We start from the raw sequence: 21,712 nt of genomic DNA on the forward strand, positions 1-21,712 counted from the left end.
AATAATTAATAGACCGTGCTGTCTTCCACACCTGGTGGTGCGGCTGTTAACCCCTTGGGAATCAAATGGGACGTGGCTAATGACAAAAACATCCCTGGTCCGACAATTCTGATCCTTAACGGTAGCTTTCCTAAAATAATGTATTTCTTACAACCTGGTTGAAAGAATTTACAATAGAACAGGCTGGACCAGTGATTTAATTCCTGTTACTATGTCTCTTTCTTCAGCTGGTTCTGCGGCGACCGTTTCAAGGAGCGTTCATTCACAGTAGAAATCCATTTTTCAAGTGTGTCGTTTGTGTATTATCAGATTGTATCCGTTTTAACTTTGAATTAAAGGTGTTGGGTTAGTAGCTTGGTTTTGATTACTTTTACATCTAAACAACAGCCTCCATTTGGCGCGAAAATATGCTCGGATATTTGTCCCTGGACATCATCTGTTATCTTCTCGTAACAGATAATGTCTAAGGACAAATATCCGAGGATGGTTTCATGGCAAATGGAGGCTATTGTGTTTACCATTCTCGAAACGTTTTTCGCAACACCAGCAGCTTTTAAAATTGGGGATGTTACTCGGACATTCTCCAGTTTTGGCTGGGTGCTATTTAGTCACTTGACGCGTTTAGACCAATTGCGAGTGAGCAAAAATGTTTGATAGATTTTAACACCGAGTATGCATATTCTTCCATACAGTTAACGAAGCAACCACTTCAATAATATGTCACTGATCAATTGCAGCACAAGTATGCTAATCGACTGAAACTGGAGATTGAATGAAAATTATTCACAGGAGCACAGAAAACCGACCAACAATAGACAAGAAGAATCACGTGCACTTACTGAGCTAAAAAGACAAGTTTTATTCGGGGGCTAATCGACTTTGGGGGCTAACAGGCTAAGAGCTAATCGAATGGGGGATAAACCACTCAGTTCCATTTCCAAACTCACATGGACAAACGCCACAAAGATTGCTCGCTCATAATAATGATCCATCGTGCATACGCCCTGTCCTCTACAACAAAAGTTTTCAACGAAGAATGCATTAAATTACGCTCTATCGTTACTTCCCTCGACTATCCTATCGATTCCATTTTCGATACTGTAACTTGTGTACCTTACAATATGTTATATTATCGTATCTTTAGTAGTCTCACAGTAATTTTCTTCGTTTTGACATGTTCCGAATAAAATATAATAGCCAAACTCTCGCATGTAACCAGAAATAAAGGTGTGGCTGACTAGGGCCCTTAAGGTGTAAAAGAAAGACGCTCAAGCCGAAGACGGCAGCGTCCTAAGGGTCTGTCACAACAAACATTTGTTTAAAAAATTGTTCATAAGTTCAGTTCACCAATGAAAATAGGCAAATTTTCTTTTTACCTTAAGTATCGCTTTTCTGTCGCTTAGTCTGAAGTAAATTTGCTAATAAATTAACGGAAATAGACTTCCTTAGCATTGTCGGATGTAATTTTACTGCAGGAATTGCAAAATAACAACTACAACCTATTTACATTTCCTTAGATTTCCTTTCCCCGATAATAGTTGTATTATATCTTTAATATTCGCTGTGAAGGATTTTCAAGTTGTGTCATATCGATGACGTAACGTTTGCTGATGACTTGCTGATCCCCAGTCTTCCGATCTTTCTTGGAAGTTTTCGGAAAGATTCGGAAATCTTCCTAAAACTTCGGATATTTTTGGAATCGTTCATATAACCTTTAGAAAACATTCCGAGAATCCCTGAAAAACCAAGTTAGAATATGGCAGACCAATACAAAGCTTAAATCTAATTAAATCTGTTCCGGTTTTTTTCAGAATGGGAAAAATTTTCCGAGAATGCAAAAGCTCGCATTCGAAAAGTTGCTCGAAATATGAACAATTAATACGACAGTACGCCATAAAGCTGTCGAGCAACTAGAAAAAACCATAACGACAACGGCAACGGAAAAGTCGCTAAAACAACAAGTTTAATAAGCAGCACAATGGCTTCACACAGACATACTTTATAATTTTTGGAACCCGGCTTTGGTTGCCGCCAACAACGTAAAATGACAAAATTCTGCGTTGTCTGGAGAATGTAAACCCGGCCTATAAACGCCCATATTTAGAATTTTTCTATTTCGGATTTAATGCTGCGTTCCATGTTCAGTTTTGAGATAGTTTTGAGAAAGAGAAACAAACTAAAGGACCTAAGAGTATCGCGAGATTCGTAGGTAAAATGTAAAATCGTTGTAACTGCGTTGTCCTCTCATGTCAAATACTCGGTGAAATTTAATCTATCACGAATATCACTACTTTTTAACAATTAGATTATGAGCTCAAGATTTCTATGAGGTGATTAGTTGACGAGGCCGCAGGCCTCATAGAAATCGAGAGCGAATAATCTAATTGTTTTAGTAGAATGCTAACTGAAATAAACGCAAATAACGATTTCTGATTATTTTTCTACGCATTATTGAACTTTACGCTTTAACAAAATCGCACGCATTGAACTGTCCTTGGTAAATTTGCAGCATAGTTAATAGTTTGCAGCTGTTTACGCGCGCGCACCCGTTTTTTTCAATAATTTCAAGTTTTTAAAGTCAATAAACCGCTAATGTCCTTCTTTTAGTCTTCTCAGGAATTTAATTATCTATTTACATCTAAACTTTTTCCCAACTTTATCTAAATTCTTTAGACAGACACTTCGAAAACGCAAAGAAGCGGCCGCCATTTTCATTGTTGACAACAGAATAGATAGTCAGTAGCGCAGCCAATAGGAGAACGGCGTTCGTGATAGTAGTCCGTATATTTATACCAGTTACCAATATCGGTTTTATTTTAGGTCCCTTTCAGTAAGATTTGTTAACAGTCGAACAAGCATTAAGAGATTATGTACTCTGTTGTTCCAGTTCAGCAACCCTTGCTTAAAACAAAGGGCGCTGTTCTAATTCAATGCAAAATCTTGAGTGTGGCCAAGGTGCAGTCAATAAGTAAGCACACACGCTATAAGCCATGGCTCGAGGTACGGGCGGACGCTGCCGCAGTCGCTGCCTGTCATGTTGCGGCGCCGTGTTACGCCGTCTCCGCAAAGATTTACTCCTCATTCTCATCATTTTGGGTGTTATTATTGGTTTCATCATCGGCGCATCAGTAAACGACTCGATAAACGCTATCAAAGACCCAGAGAAGAAAGCAACTGCCATCATGTTGATCGGGTTCCCAGGCGAACTCTTCATGAACATGCTCAAGCTTTTGATTCTGCCGCTCATCGTCGCAAGCTTGATTACAGCGCTTGCCACGCTTGATTCCAAAGCGACGGGCAGAATCGGCCGTCGAACCGTTATTTACTACTTCGGTACTATGTTAATTGCTGTTTTGATCGGAATCATCTTGGTCGTCGCCATTCGTCCGGGAGCGCGCAGCAGACCTGACCAAGAGGGAGATGTTAAATCGCTGGCGAGACCTTATCGAAACTTGGACTCTTTTCTCGACTTGTTGAGGTGAGTATGGGTCAAAATTGATTTCAATTTCCAAAGCTTTTTGACTTTTTAATTTTTTTTGCATAAATCTGCTCATTTAGTCATAATAACTGCCTCTCTTAGCATGACTGCTCTCACTGTTCTTGAAGGATTCGACTGGAAGAAGATTTAAACGTAATATATACTAATGTGAAGCAATACTGGAATTTTCACTTTTGTTCCTTTAGAGTGTTAGTCTTATCTCGATGAGATGTTGTCGCTTTACAACTTGAAAAATTCAAGAAGAAAGCGCCCCACTTTTACCCAGAACCGTTACTTATTATTGTATGAAAGGCCCCTTTGTTTATAAAACGAGCTTCCTGGGGAGGCCATTTTTCTGCGGAAATTTATGCAATATGTCGACAGCACCTAACTATAACCAACTATCGATGGTTTTCTGATAGACTTGAACAAAATCATGGAGGCACTGTTAGGACTTTCAAACACTAGTTTCACAAGCAACGTTTTCTAAAAACCTGTTATTTGCTGTTGTTCGCTGACTTTCCTTTGTTTTTGTTTTTCTTTTACTCTCACAAAAGCCTAATTCAATATTGGGGTGCTTAAGTACTGATTTAAGGTCATTCCACTGAAATAGAACCTGCACTGAGATTTTTGTGAAACTTTGCCTTTTGATTGTTTATATTATAGGAACTTAAACTTTGAAATAAAAATGAGGGGTCCCCATGTTCGTTTAGGAGCAACAGCACCTTGTTTATACTCATATAAATCCTTATAATAGCACCATGATTGTAGTCACGATTGCTTGCTAAATTCACGTTTCCGACGATTGGTTTTTGTCCTACACTGAGAATTGGTCCATATTTATTTTACAAAGATTTATAACGCACGTGCACCGCGATTGTTTTGCTCATTACACCTTTTGTTTGGTGACGTTCTCGTTGCCGTCGTCGGCGTGGTTTGCTGAAGCTCCCTAATGACACAACATAATGACATAACTGGAAATGACAAAATGACATCATAACTTATGTCGCAATGTGAACATCGACATAAAAGCATGAGGAAAAGACCACTTTTTCCCTTATGTCGTTATGTTCATGCTGTCATGCATGTAGCTATTATGTCATTATGTCCGTATGTTCACCCTGCATGTTTATGTCGTTATGTCGCGATTCAATTCAATCCTTTATTTACACTGTAAAGGGCACTTACACAAATATTGTATTGTAAATAATGAAAATAGTAACATATTAAGGAATATTAAGACGTAAAGAAATAAAATTCATGTGAGCAGTGACCGAAGTAACAAGAGTTTTCTGGCTGGGCACCGCCACGTTCGAGTAAATGGCAGCATAAAAAATAAATTCAGCTAAGCTAGACCTACATGCACTGCATTACAACATACATACACTACATTCACACTTGTAAAGCAACAAAATCAAACAGCAAAATAAAACATAATAGCAGTAAAGTCAAGTTTGATTTTTCAGAAGGTGGCATTTGTACTCTATCTTAAAGGTTTTGTTGGGCAGACACTTAATTCTAAGGGGTACAGATTCCCACATCTTTGCACTAGTCGCTAACTTGTGAACTCGGCGTTACTGAACAGACGCAGGGCAACATGGAATCTAAGTAGAGGCACCGTCATTATTATCAAAAAGCTTGGATAATTGACTCATCTTAGGAGGGTGGGGCCAGCAAAGGTAACAAGCGCAATGAACAAGCGAAGTCAAAATAGATAAATATCCCACACAAACATGGCGCAACATTTTGAAAGCTTGTCCAGAAGTGCAAAACAGCGTCTAACTGACTCACGCTAGAAGACAATGCAAAGCAGGCCGCGGTTTAAAACTGCAACGGTTCATATGTTGTTTTATGTCTACACTCTTACAGGAGCTGTTTTCCTAAAAACATTGTGGAGGCAACTTTCATCCAGGTTAGTTACAATGAAGGTTTAGTTGAGAGGAAATACGCGAGCTCGTACAACCAAACACGAGTCCTTTGTTTCGCACAAGCACTTTGGCTCGCTTAACAAGGACAAATCCATATGCAGTTAATTATTGTCTCCAGAGCTACATTTTGTGCTCTTTTCGATTTATTTGATTACAAGAATCGAGGACTCTGAGGACGACACAGGGAACCAGGCGCATAAGAAAGCTTACAGGCACTGGTTCTGCCTGAAAGGGAAGCTAATTGTCAATTCTAGTTTCACGGGCAAGTTTGGTCAAAATACTTTCTTATTATTATTTTCTTAGAAAAGAACGCATTACAAATCAGTCCCACCAGATGTGCATCGATACAACAAGACGATAGACATAAAGGAACTCTCGCCAAACACCACGATGAAAATTTTCACTAATGGCACTCACAATTTTACAACTATGGAAGAAGAGCTCGCCCCAGGATCAGACCTCGTTCCCGCGGGACTCGAGATAGCCGCCCGAAATATGAACGTCCTCGGGTTGGTTGTGTTTTCCATTGTGTTCGGTATCGTGTTGGGACGTGTTGGAGAGCGTGGGTTGCCTGTGAAAGCCTTTTTCGAGTCGCTAAATGAGATCATAATGGAATTGATTTCCTTGGTCATGTGGTAAGACTGTAGACTTTTGTATGACTTTTATCCAGTAGTTATCAAGTTGGTTCATATGTGACTCGCCCAGCAACATTGCACAAAATTGTTACTAATTATGAATAAGTCAAAATTGTCAAGTCTGTACGGGAATGCTCTCCTTACACCCACCCCTTTCCGCCCGTCCCAGCCGCTACCCTTACAGGTTCAATATTTCTCATGACCTCCTTGACTGTCTTTCTTCAGGATCTCTCCAATTGGAATCTGCAGTTTGATCGCTGCCAAGGTAGCAGGCATGAGTGACATCGGACAAGCTTTCCAGATGTTGGGTTATCTCATGGGAACTGCCATTACTGGGTTTTTCGTGCATGGCATTATCGTGATACCGCTGATTTACTTTGTATGTACCAGGAAGAACCCGATTACCTACATTAAAAATCTCTCTGACGCCATGGCAACAGCGTACGGTACGGACTCCAGGTAGGTCACGCATGCGCATATGTCACATTTAATAAGGTGGCTTACTACCATTCTCGCCCCTAGAGGCCGCGCTTCTTTTGGTCAGCACCAAGAATAGCGACCTCTGGACAGGTCCAGTGAGATTCCGCATGATTGGCTTTGCAAACACAATAAAATGAGACCGGAACCAATTAGATTTGTCAGACTTGACTCTGAGCATGCGCAGGGTGACGAGAAGTCCGTGGAACCGGCCAGAGGTCGTGATTCTTGGTGCTGACCAAAAGGAGCGCGGCCTCTGGGGACGAGAATGGCTTAACACAGTTTTGATGTCCAGTATATGAGCCCAACCTTTAACTCTTTTGAGAAATGTACCAAAATGTTTTTGCATTCTCAAATTACTGTTTTCTGAACTTAAAATCAATGAGCGCTTGGGGACGAATTTTTCACTGCATTGTATATGAAGTTCTTATGACGAAACGATGTTATCTACGAGACAACTCTTTTATTTTTCAACTCCTCAGCGCGGCCACTTTGCCAACCACCATAAAATGCGTGGAGCAGTACAACCATGTCGACAAGCGTATCAGCCGTTTTGTTCTTCCGCTGGGTGCTACCGTCAACATGGATGGAACGGCTCTGTACGAAGGCGTTTGCGCCCTCTGGATCGCGCAGCTGCATGGAGTCAGCCTAGGCCCTGGAGAGATCATCACTATTGTGTGAGTAGATCATTTTGTGTCACTGAGAAATGGTCTGAAAGCGTTCGAAGTTCTATTATTCTCGGTGGGTGATCCATGCCCCGAGATGTCCAAAGTCTCTCGTCCGTCTCAGTCTCAAGTTTACCGCTCCAGATAGTGCACCAACATGATCAGCGATCACGTATTTAAAATTCAAACTTCTTGATGTTAGGGTTCTCTGTGCTCCACCTGTAAAAAAAATTCACCCAGCAAATGTAGGTTTTCATCGATTTTTGCGTTCATTTCCTAAGTGCGTCATTTTTTCTCACAGGTTAACTGCTGTTGCCGCTGCTGTAGGCGCAGCCGCAATCCCATCTGCAGGCCTGGTTACCATGTTAATCGTGCTGCAAGCTGTCAATCTTCCCCTGGATGACGTAGCTCTTCTCTGGGCCATTGACTGGTTCATGTAAGACCATTTCAATTTTATCGCCATTATTCTGCATATGTAAAGAGCGCACTGAACTCGAGAATTCATTGTTTTCAAATGCATTACTTGTTTAATTGAATTGATGTTGCTGCTACTAGGCTTGATGTGAATTTCTGGCATCAAGTTTGAAGAGCATCGCCCCATTAATTCTGGAGATATTCTTTATTGTGTTTTGCCGTTATAGAGGAACTATTTACGTCATGACTTTCTTCATTTGCGTAATACAAAAACGTAAATATCTCTAAAACGAAAGATATTCCAAAAAGAAAAACGCCATGTTTCTTTATTTTAAAGCCTTTCAAATAAGCAGCGAGTATTTTTTTTTTATACTTCACAGGCACTTTAACACCAACACAAACCTGCCATATGCTGAGAGGATGTTTTGTCCGTGCATGCAAATAGACTAAATACAGTTGAATCCCGCTAGGGGAAATGATAGATAGATCGAAATGGCGGGGGGTTTGAAATAACCGATAGTAAATGACTGAAGGACAAATCCAATGTTTTGAGTCCGAAATAACGGGGAATTCGAAATAACCGTGTTCGAATTACTGTAGCGGGGTCCAGCTGTATATGAAGATAAACTATGGTAGTGTGGTAGTAGTTTGCGCCACGACGTCTTCCTGTCATATTTTATCTTCTCTTGTTGCATCATTCAGGGATCGTTTTCGAACCGTTCTTAATGTTCTTGGAGATGCTGTGGGCGCCGGCATAGTGGCGCATCTGTCACGTGACGAGCTGAAGGAAGCTGACCAATCAAAAATGGAAGAAGGCGATAAGGAAGGAGAAGGTACTGAGCTGATCAAGAAACCTGAAGAGGACCCAGATCAGATCGTGTCTAACATTTAAGCCGCTAACAACATGGGATCCAGTAGAGGGGTATACCATAACACTACAATAGGCTTACCAGAGTTTGCAACCTGGCTGATATTCTTGATTTTTGATGTAACCAAGCTGCTTGTCAATGAATGGAAAGGATCTATGAATTGATATGGCGTTGTAGATAACCTAGAAATAAACTAAAAGCTTGTAACAATGTCATTTTGCGTGTTGTGACCGTTGAGCCGCTTTCTTTCTAAGAGTGGAAAGAACTTGAAATGAAGCAAGACCCCCACCCTTTCACATTTCTCTCGCTCCCTCAGAAAGATATCTATGGCCAACCAAGCCTCCATTCGTTTAGACAAAGTTGATCCACCGTAAGGTTTTAGTATGAGAACGGGAATGAAAACTCCCAAGTTAGCTTAGAAACCATTTGACCCGTACGCAAGGCATATTGACACAAAAACATCACGCTCCGCGCTCGCGCTCCCTTCAAGATCTTGCGCGTTCGTTTCGCACCTTCGACGAAGCTCGTCTCCAGCGTTAGGACTCCGCGTCAAGTTAACTCGGGGCCACGTTAGCCTGCTCACGGCCACACGTTCAAGATCGAGACCACTTCGCTGTATTTTCATGAGGTCCCCTCACAATTTCACACGTCATTTAATTCGTCACTTTCGTTCCAAATTTTTATTTGAACGTACAATGAACTTTAGGTGTATTATAACTTTGAACAATATAAATTTAACATTTATTGAGCCTTTGCTAAGGATATTCTGTACAAAAATTCAAATCTCCGATACAAACTTCCCTGCTTACATGGTCGCCTTACAACTTACACACATATACGGGTTACATTATACGGCTTACTTCGCCTACAAGCCCCCCTACGGTATTCGGAGTCGGACACTGGAGGACTGAGACCAAGCCTAGAGAGTCCTCTCTTCACTGAGTGAGACTGGAACCGAAGACGACGAACGGCAGGTAAGGCGTCATCGATTCTCAGAAAGTTGTCACGCTGTAACGTGATATGATGAGAATCCGCTGTGTTACTAACCGTGCCATTGCCAAATACAGCAAATTCAATGTATACTCTGCTAGCTGGGAATAAAATACGCTAAGCAAGAGCAATTTCCTCCAAGTCAATACTACAAAGTCCACGATTAATTCAGACCTTAAAACAATGCAACCCCGATCGTTCTTTAAAGCTTTCTGACATCTTTGGCAATTTTTCTTCTTTCATTTGACTTAGTTTTCATATTTAACTTTCCTTCGACTTCAGGTAAAGCAGTGCCATTCAATCTTTTCATCTGAGTATTTGGTACAACCGCGTGTTGGCTACCTCCGATTTCGCTATATCGGGATTGCACTATTTGTGACTTGTCCACTAAGCCTTAGCAATTTCTAAACCTCGTCCACTACCAATGTGTTTTAAAAAATTGGGAAGAGAGATTTTCGCGGGGAAAATTCGCCATATTGAAAGTGGGGGAAACAGTCCGTGCGAACTTTCATGATATAAATTTCTGCGTTGTGAATTGCAAACCTACGATGTTATTGATGCAATTTGAACATGGTAAGCGCATATGACGGCATGTCATTTCGCAGACGTATAGAAAATTACAAATGCAATGTTGCCACCCTCCCTCCCCACTTCCTCAGATATAAAAATGCCGAAATTAAATTTCACGTATATCCATGCCGTAATTACCATGCAACTCTCCACTTAGCGTGTTTTCAATATGGTGAGTTTCACCGCGTTATTAAGGTCTCTCTCCAGGTTTAAAATAGAGGGCATTGCTCTTATACTTTCTTTCTTAAAAATTCTAAAAAGACCCGCGTGCATGCTCTCCTAGGCACTGTACAAGACCTCTGGACTTTCTATGCGATTTCTGCTACGTATGATATTAAACATTTTAAATTTGGTAAAACTCTGAAAACCAATACGATAACTATATTTCAACAATTGATTGGTTTTCTAGCATGAAAATGAAAACCAAACTGTAAATACTTTAAATTAAACTTGAATAATAAACTGAAATCTCCGTACCAACAGTTTCAAGTCGCTTTTCAGTGCAACTTTTAAGAGATTGATTTAGACTACAACAGTGCAAGCTTTTTTATAAGTTCTCTCCTGGTTTCAAGTCTCAAACACGCGCAACAGAGCTGGTAGAACAATCAGTTTCGTCGACGTTTGCTCAAAGGCAAACACGTTCTTTTTTCGCCTAGGAGTAACACAAGCAGTGTCCACAGACTTTGCTTGGAAAGTCACGCAATGCATTCATGTAACGCAGCGTGACGACTCAAAGAAACGCCGCAATGAAGCACAAAAACCATTGGCTATTTCTGAGCCCTTTGAATCTGTTTCAATTAACACTCCAAGCAAAACCCTTGAATAAAGAGCTTGCCGAGCATACAAATGAATATGTTGCCGTAACTATCGTTGTGAAACAGAGGCTAGAGTAACTCGAAAATGCCCCTGGCACCCTGGCTATTTTAACTGTACTGCAGGCGATTCTGGGTGAATAACCACTCAATTCGATCGCTACGCACCGCGCTTGAGGCGGAAATTACTGTTGTTTACACCGTGCAATAAATACCATATCTCTGTCTACTGTTTAGGCTAAAACGTGCGCATCGAATGCGAAGAAGTGTATTACTAGATAAAAGCTTGTTTGGTGCAAAGACTGAGAGAATCAGAGAATACGTACAAAATATAATGCTATAGCGTTTGCGCTCAAAAAGGCATTTGGGTTACTAAACTCCCTACACTTCCACAACATTTCCTGGATGTTCGTCCTTCACAATTCGTCTGAGATGGACTATCCACCGTCTTGAAAACGAAATTACGACACACACGTAACTAAATTCTCATTTATCGGGAGCATCTCTTTCAAGCCTGCACGATTGCTTTACTTTAGGATACGGCAAGTGTATACATGATAAAAAGATTATTATAATACCTCTTAGCTAGCAGGCAAGCAGGCAGGCCGGCTGACAAGCCGACTGCCCTGCTTAAATTATAAATTCATCTAGGGAACAGCACTGATCTGGCGACTAAAAATACGAACTCTTGAAGAGCTTTGGGTTGCACTTGCGATCACCTCCATCCACCTAATCACAGAGAAAAGAAAACAAATACTTCGTTAAAGTTATTGAAGAGACCGCGTCATGTTTTATAAAGGTGGTAACTTTAAGAGGTTCACAGCGGGTTCATTTGCCACGATGGTGTTAATATCTTGCTGTTGGTGCCATAGCCTAGGCGCCTTTAGAACCATTGGAGCTATGACAATGGGGGTTTTTACGCACTCGGCAGGTTCAACCATGTTGGAGAGGTCTGGGGTGAGGGGCCAGGCGATATTACACCCCCTGGTCCTCCGGGTTGGGGGTTGGGCGTAAGGCCGACAACCCTACCCCGTGAAAAAAGCTAGATGTTATGGAAATCTATGACCCTGTGTGTTCAACGGCACGAAGAGGAATGAGTGAGTAGCGAGTGTCACAGTGGGTAATACATCAGCTTGGAAGGGTAGTCTGGTTCGATAGCCTGGGGGAAGTGGAATTTTTAATGGGGCTACATTGTAGTCACATGTACAACGGCAAGCACCAGTTTTCGACTTTTCAGGTGGCAGATGAAGTTAAGTCGTGCACTGAGAAAGGCCTTTACGGTAAGCACATTGGCTCCATTTTGCCTGCAAAATCTACTGTCTTTGTACTCTGCGTGTAATGCGTTTGCTAATTGGTTTTTAAAGTTAAATCCTTCCATTTACCTGAAGAAGGTGTACTCATTCTCTGCTCTGAAGAAGTATACATGCGTCTTGTATTGGAGTTTGAACACCAGATCCTTGTCGATGCCATCAGCCTTTTAAGTCAAGAAGAGACAGAACAAGAAAGTAATTTTGTAATCACAATAAGTAATTTTGTTGTTACAATATCGTTTTTTTTTCCTGCATCTTGTGAATCCACACAACAAAACCCCAAGGTTCCTGTGAGTACAGACCTCTGTTACGTCTCCACACAGGTTATCCCAAACACAACAACAACCACACAAAAACAACCTTGTTTAGACAAGATAAAAATACCAGCATAGAAAATAGAGAATTCGCACAGTCTATTAACTGGTGTACACAATTGCCGTGTGGAAGGGGGTCCGAGGTGGAAAACCATTGGTTGACGTGCTTTTTGACCAAAGCTTTATAAGGAGCTAGCAAGCTCTAGCTTTCTCGGGGTGACTGCACTGCACGTGCACTACATGTGTCTCTTGCACGTGACATTAATTCTCATCAATAGAGCGTTTTCACATGACGTCACGGCAGCCATGTTAGTGTTTCAAAGCAATAAAACGGCGGCCATGTTGGTACACCAAACCAATCCTATGAGAATTGAACTCTTTTCTTATGTAAACCCTTTCTTTTGGTCCAAAACATTTTCGTGGCTGCTGGCCATGTGAGAGAAAATGCTCTACTGTGAATTTTTAGAATCAGGTGACACACGAAAACTTTGCCTCTAGTTGATGATTTTCTGTATTCTCTTCACTAGGCTGCTTAAAAATGTCTACATATTGCAAGGAGAAAATAGATGTTTATCACAAATGGAAAATTCAAACGTTTACAGTAGTTCAAATGGAAACGAAGTCACGATTATTACCTCGACTGGCCTGGCCACTGAATAACCAATCAGCGGTAAGCTGGCCAGTGGAAACTCGTCCTGAAACAAACCAAAACAAAAGAACATAAGACTCGCTACTCAATAAAAAGATCGAATTTAGATTTGGAGCAGATCTTTTGGCTGAAAAATCTAAAGTAAATTGTAACACTTTCTTCAAGATGGTAGGAAAGACGAGACAGAAACATAACTTTAATGTAGGGCCCTCCCTCGAGGACTAGAGATTTTTTACACTGAGAGGGTCATAACAGGCAGGGCGGAACTTTTGCGTTCAAAATTTGAGGGCTTATTTTCGGAGAGAGGGAAACTTTGGCAACAGTCGTAAAAACACATGTAAAGTTTGCTTTAAGATTAGATGCTAAAGGTTTCACTTCGTGAAGTAAATTTTCGCCCGAAAAGTGTCACAGACTTACTGTAGGTTTTGCGTACAAAGATTTTATAAACTCACTACCAAACTACAACTATGAGACGCCATCCAAGTTCATACCTCGTGTGTCTTGTAGAAGAAGAGACAAAAGTTCGTAAACACAACCCACAACTTCTGCCATCGATTCCCTGTCTTGAATTTCCTTAACAATTCTCCGCTCATTTGATTCTGGAATGCAAGACAAATTTAGGTTAGCTCCCGCATACAGAACGTTATTTCAATCGCCTAGAAACTGCTATAACGAAGCATTTCCATTTCGTGGTACAGCACTGCATACAGATAAACTGCTAATTCAAAAATGTAGTCTGCATGAGATACACTGGAGCGAGTTGCATGACATCGAGGCACCAAAAGAAGGCCTCAATTTCATGCTGCCGGTCCATGCTCGGCCTCATGTTCGTCCCCCTGCGGACGTTATCTCGGAACAGTAAAAAGCAAAGAATACTTACTCTAACAGAAAGCGAGTGCTCTGTCATACTGATACTTGTGTTTCTATGCCAACAAACTCTCCGCGTGGACATAGTATGCGTGTGGGCGTGTCTCTTGTCCAGGCTCGAGACAGGACTTGTACCAATATCATCATCCGACCCGTTACCATCCGTTCTCTCTGCTATCTCCACCGGGGTGGGTAAGGGCAGCACCTTGCCTATTGGCCCCATCTGGGGGTAGGGCGAGTCTCCATTAAGTAAATTCTCTGAAACGCAAATTGAAAGATGTTTCGTTAGCTTGCTATTTCCAAGCCTACTACGGAATCGTCAGGCTATCGATCCCTTAATCGTAGTTTCAAAAGCTTGAAGCGACTAAGAGTATTGTTCCTGCCCGCTGAATGAAAGTTTAGTCTATCTCAAGTTATCATCCAGCATGTTATCAGATTGCTCCACCAACTGAACGGTACCCATTCACGACGCACCGGGCTGGAGTCGGGAATCAAAATTGACCAGCAGTTTGAAAGGTATTTATTAACATAGATGCCACACAGCTGTTCGCTTTGTTTATCAGCTATCGAAATGGCTCTGCCCCTTTCCTGTAAGCTACTCCCGTCTCCCGTCAGGTTCAGGAGTTATGAAAACATCGCATGAACAGACCATATTCGTATTATCGGTATTGGACTGGAACTAGCTTGCAACTGAGGCTAACGCGGGCAGTCCTTTCATAAGCAAATAGCACCTAACCCTTTTTATGATATCCCCCTGCCCCCTCCCCCCCACATGAGCCTCCATTGCAAGCTAGTTCCAGTTCAATACTGAGAATACGAAGATGGTCTATTAACACAGCTAGCCTAGTTTTCTGAGCTTTTTCTCAAAACCATTGCTGAGGTACCTTGCTCGAGGACGTTGTAGCACTCTTCACAAAGGTATCTTGTTGATCTCGTGTTGGGTGTGCGATATGCCAGGTTGGATCTCTTCTGCGAGCAAGCGCCACAGAAAACCTAAAAAACGAAACTGAGATGTTAAAAATGATCACCACTTTACCTGAATGAAACTCAGCTCTCCAAAGCATTAAACATGACCTAGCATTTAATAATCATGTCACGACAAAACCACACTCCTGGTCAAAATTTAAGGCTGTTACTACTCTACCTTCGAAACAATATATCATGACCACATTTCCAAACACCGAGAAGAGAGTTAAAAATATGACGCGTAGAGGAGTATTTTGACTAGCTTCAAGGTGTTTGGAAATGTGGTCAAACACTGTCTTGAGTGCATATCTTCTCAATCAAAACTTAAACCCACAAGAAAACGGAGAAATAAAAATTAATCGTTAAAATCTATCGTAATTAAGATCAGATATTCAAACACTGTCAAGGTCACGATTTCCTTTGTTTAAACTTGATGAAATATTTCCACACCGGCTCAGTGGTCAGAGCCGTACATCCGCATTCTAACGAGACTTGAGGAAGCCATTTTGTGAAGCAGTTTGACGTTTTGGTTAGTTAAGTGTTTCAGATACTTTTTTACCGACTAAATACTCGAGATATGATTGTCAATGGTCCGTTAGCCTGTTCCAAGCTCTCGGTAGTTGGAGAAGAGCGAAAAAAAAAAGGGCGAGCGAGAGAAAAAACGAGGGAGGACTAAGGCGAGGAAAGGCGATAGAGAGTTCTCTTCCTTCCCTTCCGCCCTGGTTGTTTCTCTCGCTCGTCCCCAACTACCGAGATCCTGGACCAGGCTAATGGTCCATTTGCTTTTATTACTTACCCGATCTTTAGCCTGTTTTACAGCTCTTTTGAGATCCTATTAAAAACGAAAAAACAGCACAGTTATCATTACAAGATATGATAGTAGGGTACGTTTGCTTTGAGTAGGAGTACGAGATCGAATACGACTTTTCAATTCTAGTTTGCAGGCTCCACATTATCCCGTCACCTACCCATCTCATCCCATGAGCTACCCTCTCTACCTAAAACCAACATGACGAGCGCGGGCTCTGGAAATGTCACTGGTTTGAAATTCAAAAATCGTACTCGATCTCATCCTCGTACCCGTAGTGCAATCTTAAAGGTCCCCGGTAAGCGCATGCCAGACGCGAATACAACTTCAGCTTTCTAACCTCTCCCCCTACCCCTCATACAATGTTGAAAACTAGTACCTGCAATTTCTCCTGAGTTTCAATATTGTATTGGGTGGGGAGGGGGAACAGCAACGCGTTTTCAAAGAGATTGGAGTACTTTTTTCAAACTTCAGCTGAAAAACACAGACAATTGTAGTAAGTAATCGTAAGGGTAATAAATGATAGTGGAGATGCTGTTGCTGTGAAGATCTCTTTGGTTCCCTTTGATCCTGTATTACGATCGCACTGCAATTCTTCTTTTTGATTCTTACCTCCACCCATTTGTATTTTTCCTCCTCCGAGTTTGCAGCTAAGAGGAATTCTTTGCCTTCTGCGATAACAGCGAATGAATAGAGCCCGTGCATCTCTGGACCATTGTTTTCAAGCTGGAAGAAAGAGTGGTTCGTCTAATCATTTCTGTAGCAGTAATATCAAGCTACAGTAACTTAAAATAATAGTGCCACGAAGATGAAAAATTAATACCTCATATAATACGCAAAAGATTGACATTAAGAGGAGCGTCAAGGGAAAAGATGAAGCTTTTACAGCCTAAATTATTGTATATTTAATCTGAAACAAGATAAACACATACCCTGACAGAATCCAGAGGTATCTGACCTCGCACTCTGAACTGATTCGTTAGAGTCACGCCTTTACAAGTGTAAATAAGAATATCTGAAAACTGGAAAAAAGGAAGAAAAACCAGAAATTACTGTTTAGAAAAGAACACACCAAAAGCAAAAAAACAACAACAACGACAGCAGCAAAACAAATATCGGTATTCTGTTCTAGTATTTGCTTTAAAAAAAGACATTACATCCCATCCACAAGCTCTAACAAATAAACAATCAAACAACCAACCAAAACTAAAACATGTTTATTCCATAAGACAGTTTTCTCTGTACATAGAAGTCGGTCGTTATCGACAACACTCGTCAAGCCCTGTGACAGCCTTGAAATATAATTGCCTAACTTTTCCCTGGGTTGGTCAAAGCGGTTTTTAAATTTCCCTGATCACAACTCCATCTCCCTGACTTTCCGAAATAAAATCGCTCCCTTTTTCCAGGCCTGTGGCAAATCGTAACAATTCAAAACTGCTAGAAATCAAAATGCGACGCCTTCAGTTTTCGCAGTTTTTTCTCCCCCGCCCCTTTCTTTTCGTACTTCTCACTCGACGACACGAAATGCTCACAGTCTACACAAAAATAAGTGTCCATGTCTTACCAGGAAAAACATCCTCGGTTGCGGTCCTTTTCTATCTAGCTTCTGAAGACATCCCTCCCGGATAAATTCCTGTAAGACAAAAATCAGGAAATCAAATAAACATCAACTTATAAACGTTTCCGATCAAATCTAAACCAGGAAATCAGTTACGCCCGCAAGAGGGGTAAAATTTGCTTTACCCACTGACTTCAAATGGCATTACAAATGGCATTACAAATGGCATTACAAATGGCATAGCCACGTGCACTCTGTGTTCTGTGAACGATTTAGTATAGTTAACAACACCCAGAAAGATTCAGACACTTGTCACTGTTGAAAAACATCTGCCACAGAGGCCAAAATGATCTTACACATTGACTCCATACAAATGTGTATCGCTTGTTGCTGATTGACTTCCAAGTCCTAGATTCCACAAAACTTCACCGTACACCTCTTCCCTTCCCCCCTCCCCCGCCCCTCCACCGCACCACCCCAAACCAAGTTCATAACTGCTTGATTCTTCTCATTGCTTCCACGACTTGAAATCAAGATTTATGTCCATTTTTCTAGAGACGTTTTAAAACTGTTACGATGAACCTACCCTTCCAGCTTGAACAAGGTTCTCAATCCCAAGTAGATCTCTTTCAAGCTCAATAATCTTTTGAAAGTTCTCCTGAAGAGCAACAACAGAATTTGACAATCAGTGTGTTGAATTTTAGTAATCCGAAAACGGTCAAAATGACCAAAGCAGAAATAAAACTAGGTTGAAAAGGGTACTTTGAGAAATAGGATGCGTTGGGAAAATATTATGATGACGCAACGAGAGTGGAAGGAAAGGAGTATTACAAAGGCACAAGATTGTTTAATTACAAAGCTCTTCATTGTAAGTCACTAATAACGGTCAGTGAAGAGTAAGATATAATTTATCTTACTAGCTTCCTTATGCTTTCTTCTACACCTTTGACCGCCTCGTTCACTTCATCCAAAGCACCTGAAATAACGAAGAGAAGCAAATAGTGTGAAGCTTGAGTCTGCTGATAGAACTCTAGTTTGTGACCATGAAAAACAAATCTCGTAAGGATTACTTTCATGTGGTACTGTACATCATGCAGTTCAAGGTGGTTTTAAACTTTAGTGTGTGACCATTCAAATGAAAGCTAATGAGAAGTATCTTCACGTGTCTCTGTTCGGCTGTTAATTCAGTACAAGGTGTTTCTAACTTGTTCACGTTTTTGTAACGTTATTTTCTGTGGCAAAAAAGACATACACGAAGAAACAACAAAGCCTTCCTAGACCAACACGCAAAACCAGAGTCAACTATGGCAAAACTAGTACACTAATCAGAGACTAACCTAGGGTGCTAATAAAATTAATCTAAAGATCATTAACAAATATTGAGCTGCAAGCTTACTTTGGGTGTCTTGGTAGTCGATATCATCCTTAGGATAAAACTTTAAAAGTCCTGTCGAAATAAATGACCACAGATCATAACAATTTTTCCTGTAGGGGAAGGCAGAGACAGGGCTAGTAAACTAAACTATCTCATGGGAGCTCGCTAACACGTTTCTTTGTTCAAATTTTAACTACAGTACCAGGAGAAAACATATCGTGGAACGGGCATTTTTCACGATAACTGCAGAAATTCTTGCGCGCTCATTGGCTAATTTTCATTGTCAATAAGCGGACAGACACATGAATTTATAATTAATGCGATGCGTCAAGGAGCGAGAGCGGACAATTTGTTATCGTAAAAAAAAACAAATTGACGTCAGTTTTTCATGCGTCTGTCCTATTATTGACAATGAATTTCGTCATAACATTGTCAAAGTAGTCTGCGGATACAATGTTATGACGAAATTCATGATCAATAACAGGACCGACGCATGAAAAACTGACGTCAATTTGTTAAACCACTGTAGTGGTGCATTGAAGCTTACTCTGATAAAGTGGGATTACATTTTAACACGTTTCATGGAAACCTGCTTTCCTCCACTTACTTTCTAGAAGGAACTTGTAATGGACTATTCTCTGGGACGGCTTCAAAATGAAAGCATTGAATGGTAGATAACAAACTTTTTGAGTCTACAAAAAAAAGTAAAGTCGCAATGAAATGAAAAAAAATAACAATAGAAAGTGACAAACGAAATATATATATACAATGTACCTCAAATTCTTTGTAAACGACCTCGAAGTCCTTGTTGTTTCTTGTAGCATCCTCTAACTCAAGCATAACTTGATCATGCCTCTTGAGATGATACAGGTACCGCTAATTAAGAAGCAATAAATGAATTAAAAGAGCAAACCAATGAAGAAATAAGAAAAAAAAAAAGAGCATTACGGGCCAATAACGAGCGCACAGCCAAACGTACGAATAAACGAATGCACGAATGCGGTCATGCATACATCTAGTCACGCACGCACGCACGTACACACACACAAACAAACGAGCGAGCGAGCGAACGAACGAACAAACGAACGAACGAAAAAACGAGCGAACGAACCAGCGAACCAGCGAACGTGAAAGGCGAAAATTAAAACCCGTTGCAGGAGGAATTGAACGAAAGACGTTACATGGGTATTACTCTAGGCGGTTCCAACGAGTACTGCTTCCAAATTGTGATAACAGTGCGCAGAACATTGCCTCTGCTACACTGCATCTACATAATTTATGTACCTTTAACTGCTTCATGTTACGTAGCATAAGGTCTCCCATTCTTGGACTCTCGTCAGTCTTAGATGCTCCACTTGCATCCCTACAATAACAGAATAATAACAACAATCAAAGACTTCCTTATCGACCCTTTATGGTTCAACTTATAGCAACAGTCTATACATACTCAGTGTTTAAAAATAACGCTAATCAATCTTGACCAACTTTGCTCTTCGTTCATGCAAATTTTACGAAGATGAGTAACCCCTTAGCAAGAAAATCCTTTACATGTACTCCATTTTCTATCTCACCCTTTAAATTGTTGGGACGAATTATGATTACTTAGAGCCTATTTCAATTAAATGTCGAACGTAATCAGGCAATTACTTTGGTTTTGGTTTTAATAAGGTTTGAGATTGGCTGAGTAGTCTAATTAATAGGTAATTGGCTTGGTTTTGATTTTACGACACTCAAATGAAAGCTGCTCTAGTAGCGGGCAATCAAATCAAAATATGACTTCATCATTACCAATGCATTTGTTTTTCATTGTCTTTCATGACAACTTTCAACAAGTACTTAAAAAAAAAATTATAGCTTACCATAGATTCATTCTCTGCTCCAACTCGGACAGGAATGAGCAGTGAAAGTCATAAATGGGATCAAACGTGGAAAAAAGAAGCTTCCTTGTTATCTCAGGAAGAACACCATCGTTACTGATAACATCTCGAAAGGCCTGAGAAAACACCAAACAGCAAATCAGTGTCTCGCTCAACAGAGACAACAATACAACTTTAACAGCTCAAGAGATTGCCAACCAACGGCTCAAAACTCATTTCAAGATTGCTATTTCAGTTAAAGGGAAATTTTGCACATTTCTTTCATCATGCTCGTTAAGACATGCTTTGTGAGCATGTTTCCCATTTTATCAGCTGATTATTAAAAGCACCTTCTGGCATGAAAACCGATGGTCAAAGGTTGCACGAAGACCAGCGCCCGCCGGGTTTTGCACGGTTTAGGAGTCAATGGGTTAAACCAAATTCACTCGAATATCAATGGAATCAAAACTGGCAGTGTCCAAAACTGACATACATGACAACTTCCTCTGTCGATTTCTAGAATTTTTGTTTACATTATTTACATTTACGTCTTTTTTAAAATTATAACGCAACTCTAAGAATTATGTACTTCCAAAAGAATCAAGATGAAATGAATTTTTCTTATGTGCTACTTACAATGGTTATGACTTCAAGATCTTTGATAAACCTGTTGATTCACAAATTGAAACAAAATGAGTCAGTGTCTGGTGCAACTTAACTTTAGAGAAAAATACTTGAAAAAGACAGTCACTGAGCTAAACATCACAGAAGTGCTTACGTTCTTTCCGTATTTAAGAGCTCTCTGGCAACATTATGAGCAGCACTGTACAACTCCTGAAAGAAAAAAAATCACCAGTCATTATCTCGGTTTAGTTACCGGTAAGTGCATAAATCCAGTATCAATACAAGGCACACACTGATTGGCACATCGATTACCACTTTGCACCTCAATGACGTTTTCCATGAGATGAAAATAGAGTGGAATTCCCATTTTACTCAAAATGTAATTTTTTGCTCCTTTGACAAGAAAGTTCGGAGAAATTTGCCCCCGAAATTAGAGGAAATTTTCGTTCAACAGGGTGTTCAGGACTCTACCGCAGTTGCATCTTGTACAATGTCACACAAAACGTCTCTCAGAGGGAAAAATACTATTCATTTCACTGCATTTTCT

The 21,712-nt window shown here is 40.6% G+C and overlaps 2 protein-coding genes across 2 annotated transcripts in view; one reads left to right on the forward strand and one right to left on the reverse strand.

Moving 5' to 3' along the window:
• Nucleotides 1-2,934: 2,934 nt before the first annotated feature.
• Nucleotides 2,935-9,018, forward strand: LOC145493878 (excitatory amino acid transporter 1-like). Its single transcript, XM_081473357.1, has 7 exons — nt 2,935-3,478; nt 5,348-5,390; nt 5,710-6,041; nt 6,267-6,500; nt 7,001-7,195; nt 7,485-7,619; nt 8,300-9,018. Exons 1-7 carry the CDS (start codon nt 2,991-2,993, stop codon nt 8,487-8,489), a joined length of 1,617 nt encoding a protein of 538 aa, XP_081329483.1. The 5' UTR covers nt 2,935-2,990; the 3' UTR covers nt 8,490-9,018.
• A 113-nt stretch (nt 9,019-9,131) lies between these two features.
• Nucleotides 9,132-21,712, reverse strand: part of LOC145493867 (FERM, ARHGEF and pleckstrin domain-containing protein 2-like) — a 40,131-nt gene continuing 27,550 nt past the window's right edge. Inside the window, exons 17-35 of the mRNA XM_081473343.1 lie at nt 21,320-21,375; nt 21,178-21,208; nt 20,545-20,678; nt 19,970-20,048; nt 19,460-19,561; nt 19,293-19,377; nt 18,707-18,757; nt 18,228-18,286; nt 17,897-17,968; nt 17,317-17,385; nt 16,685-16,774; nt 16,365-16,478; nt 15,741-15,776; nt 14,863-14,971; nt 13,992-14,236; nt 13,603-13,710; nt 13,098-13,157; nt 12,221-12,312; nt 9,132-11,567 (exon numbers count right to left, since the gene is read on the reverse strand). Coding sequence (XP_081329469.1) covers nt 11,486-11,567; nt 12,221-12,312; nt 13,098-13,157; nt 13,603-13,710; nt 13,992-14,236; nt 14,863-14,971; nt 15,741-15,776; nt 16,365-16,478; nt 16,685-16,774; nt 17,317-17,385; nt 17,897-17,968; nt 18,228-18,286; nt 18,707-18,757; nt 19,293-19,377; nt 19,460-19,561; nt 19,970-20,048; nt 20,545-20,678; nt 21,178-21,208; nt 21,320-21,375 — 1,674 coding nt within the window. The 3' untranslated portion in view covers nt 9,132-11,485. The remainder of the gene's footprint in view (nt 11,568-12,220; nt 12,313-13,097; nt 13,158-13,602; nt 13,711-13,991; nt 14,237-14,862; nt 14,972-15,740; nt 15,777-16,364; nt 16,479-16,684; nt 16,775-17,316; nt 17,386-17,896; nt 17,969-18,227; nt 18,287-18,706; nt 18,758-19,292; nt 19,378-19,459; nt 19,562-19,969; nt 20,049-20,544; nt 20,679-21,177; nt 21,209-21,319; nt 21,376-21,712) is intronic.

Source organism: Orbicella franksi, chromosome 7 (assembly GCF_964199315.1).
Source record: "Orbicella franksi chromosome 7, jaOrbFran1.1, whole genome shotgun sequence".
Classification (NCBI taxonomy): domain Eukaryota; kingdom Metazoa; phylum Cnidaria; class Anthozoa; order Scleractinia; family Merulinidae; genus Orbicella; species Orbicella franksi.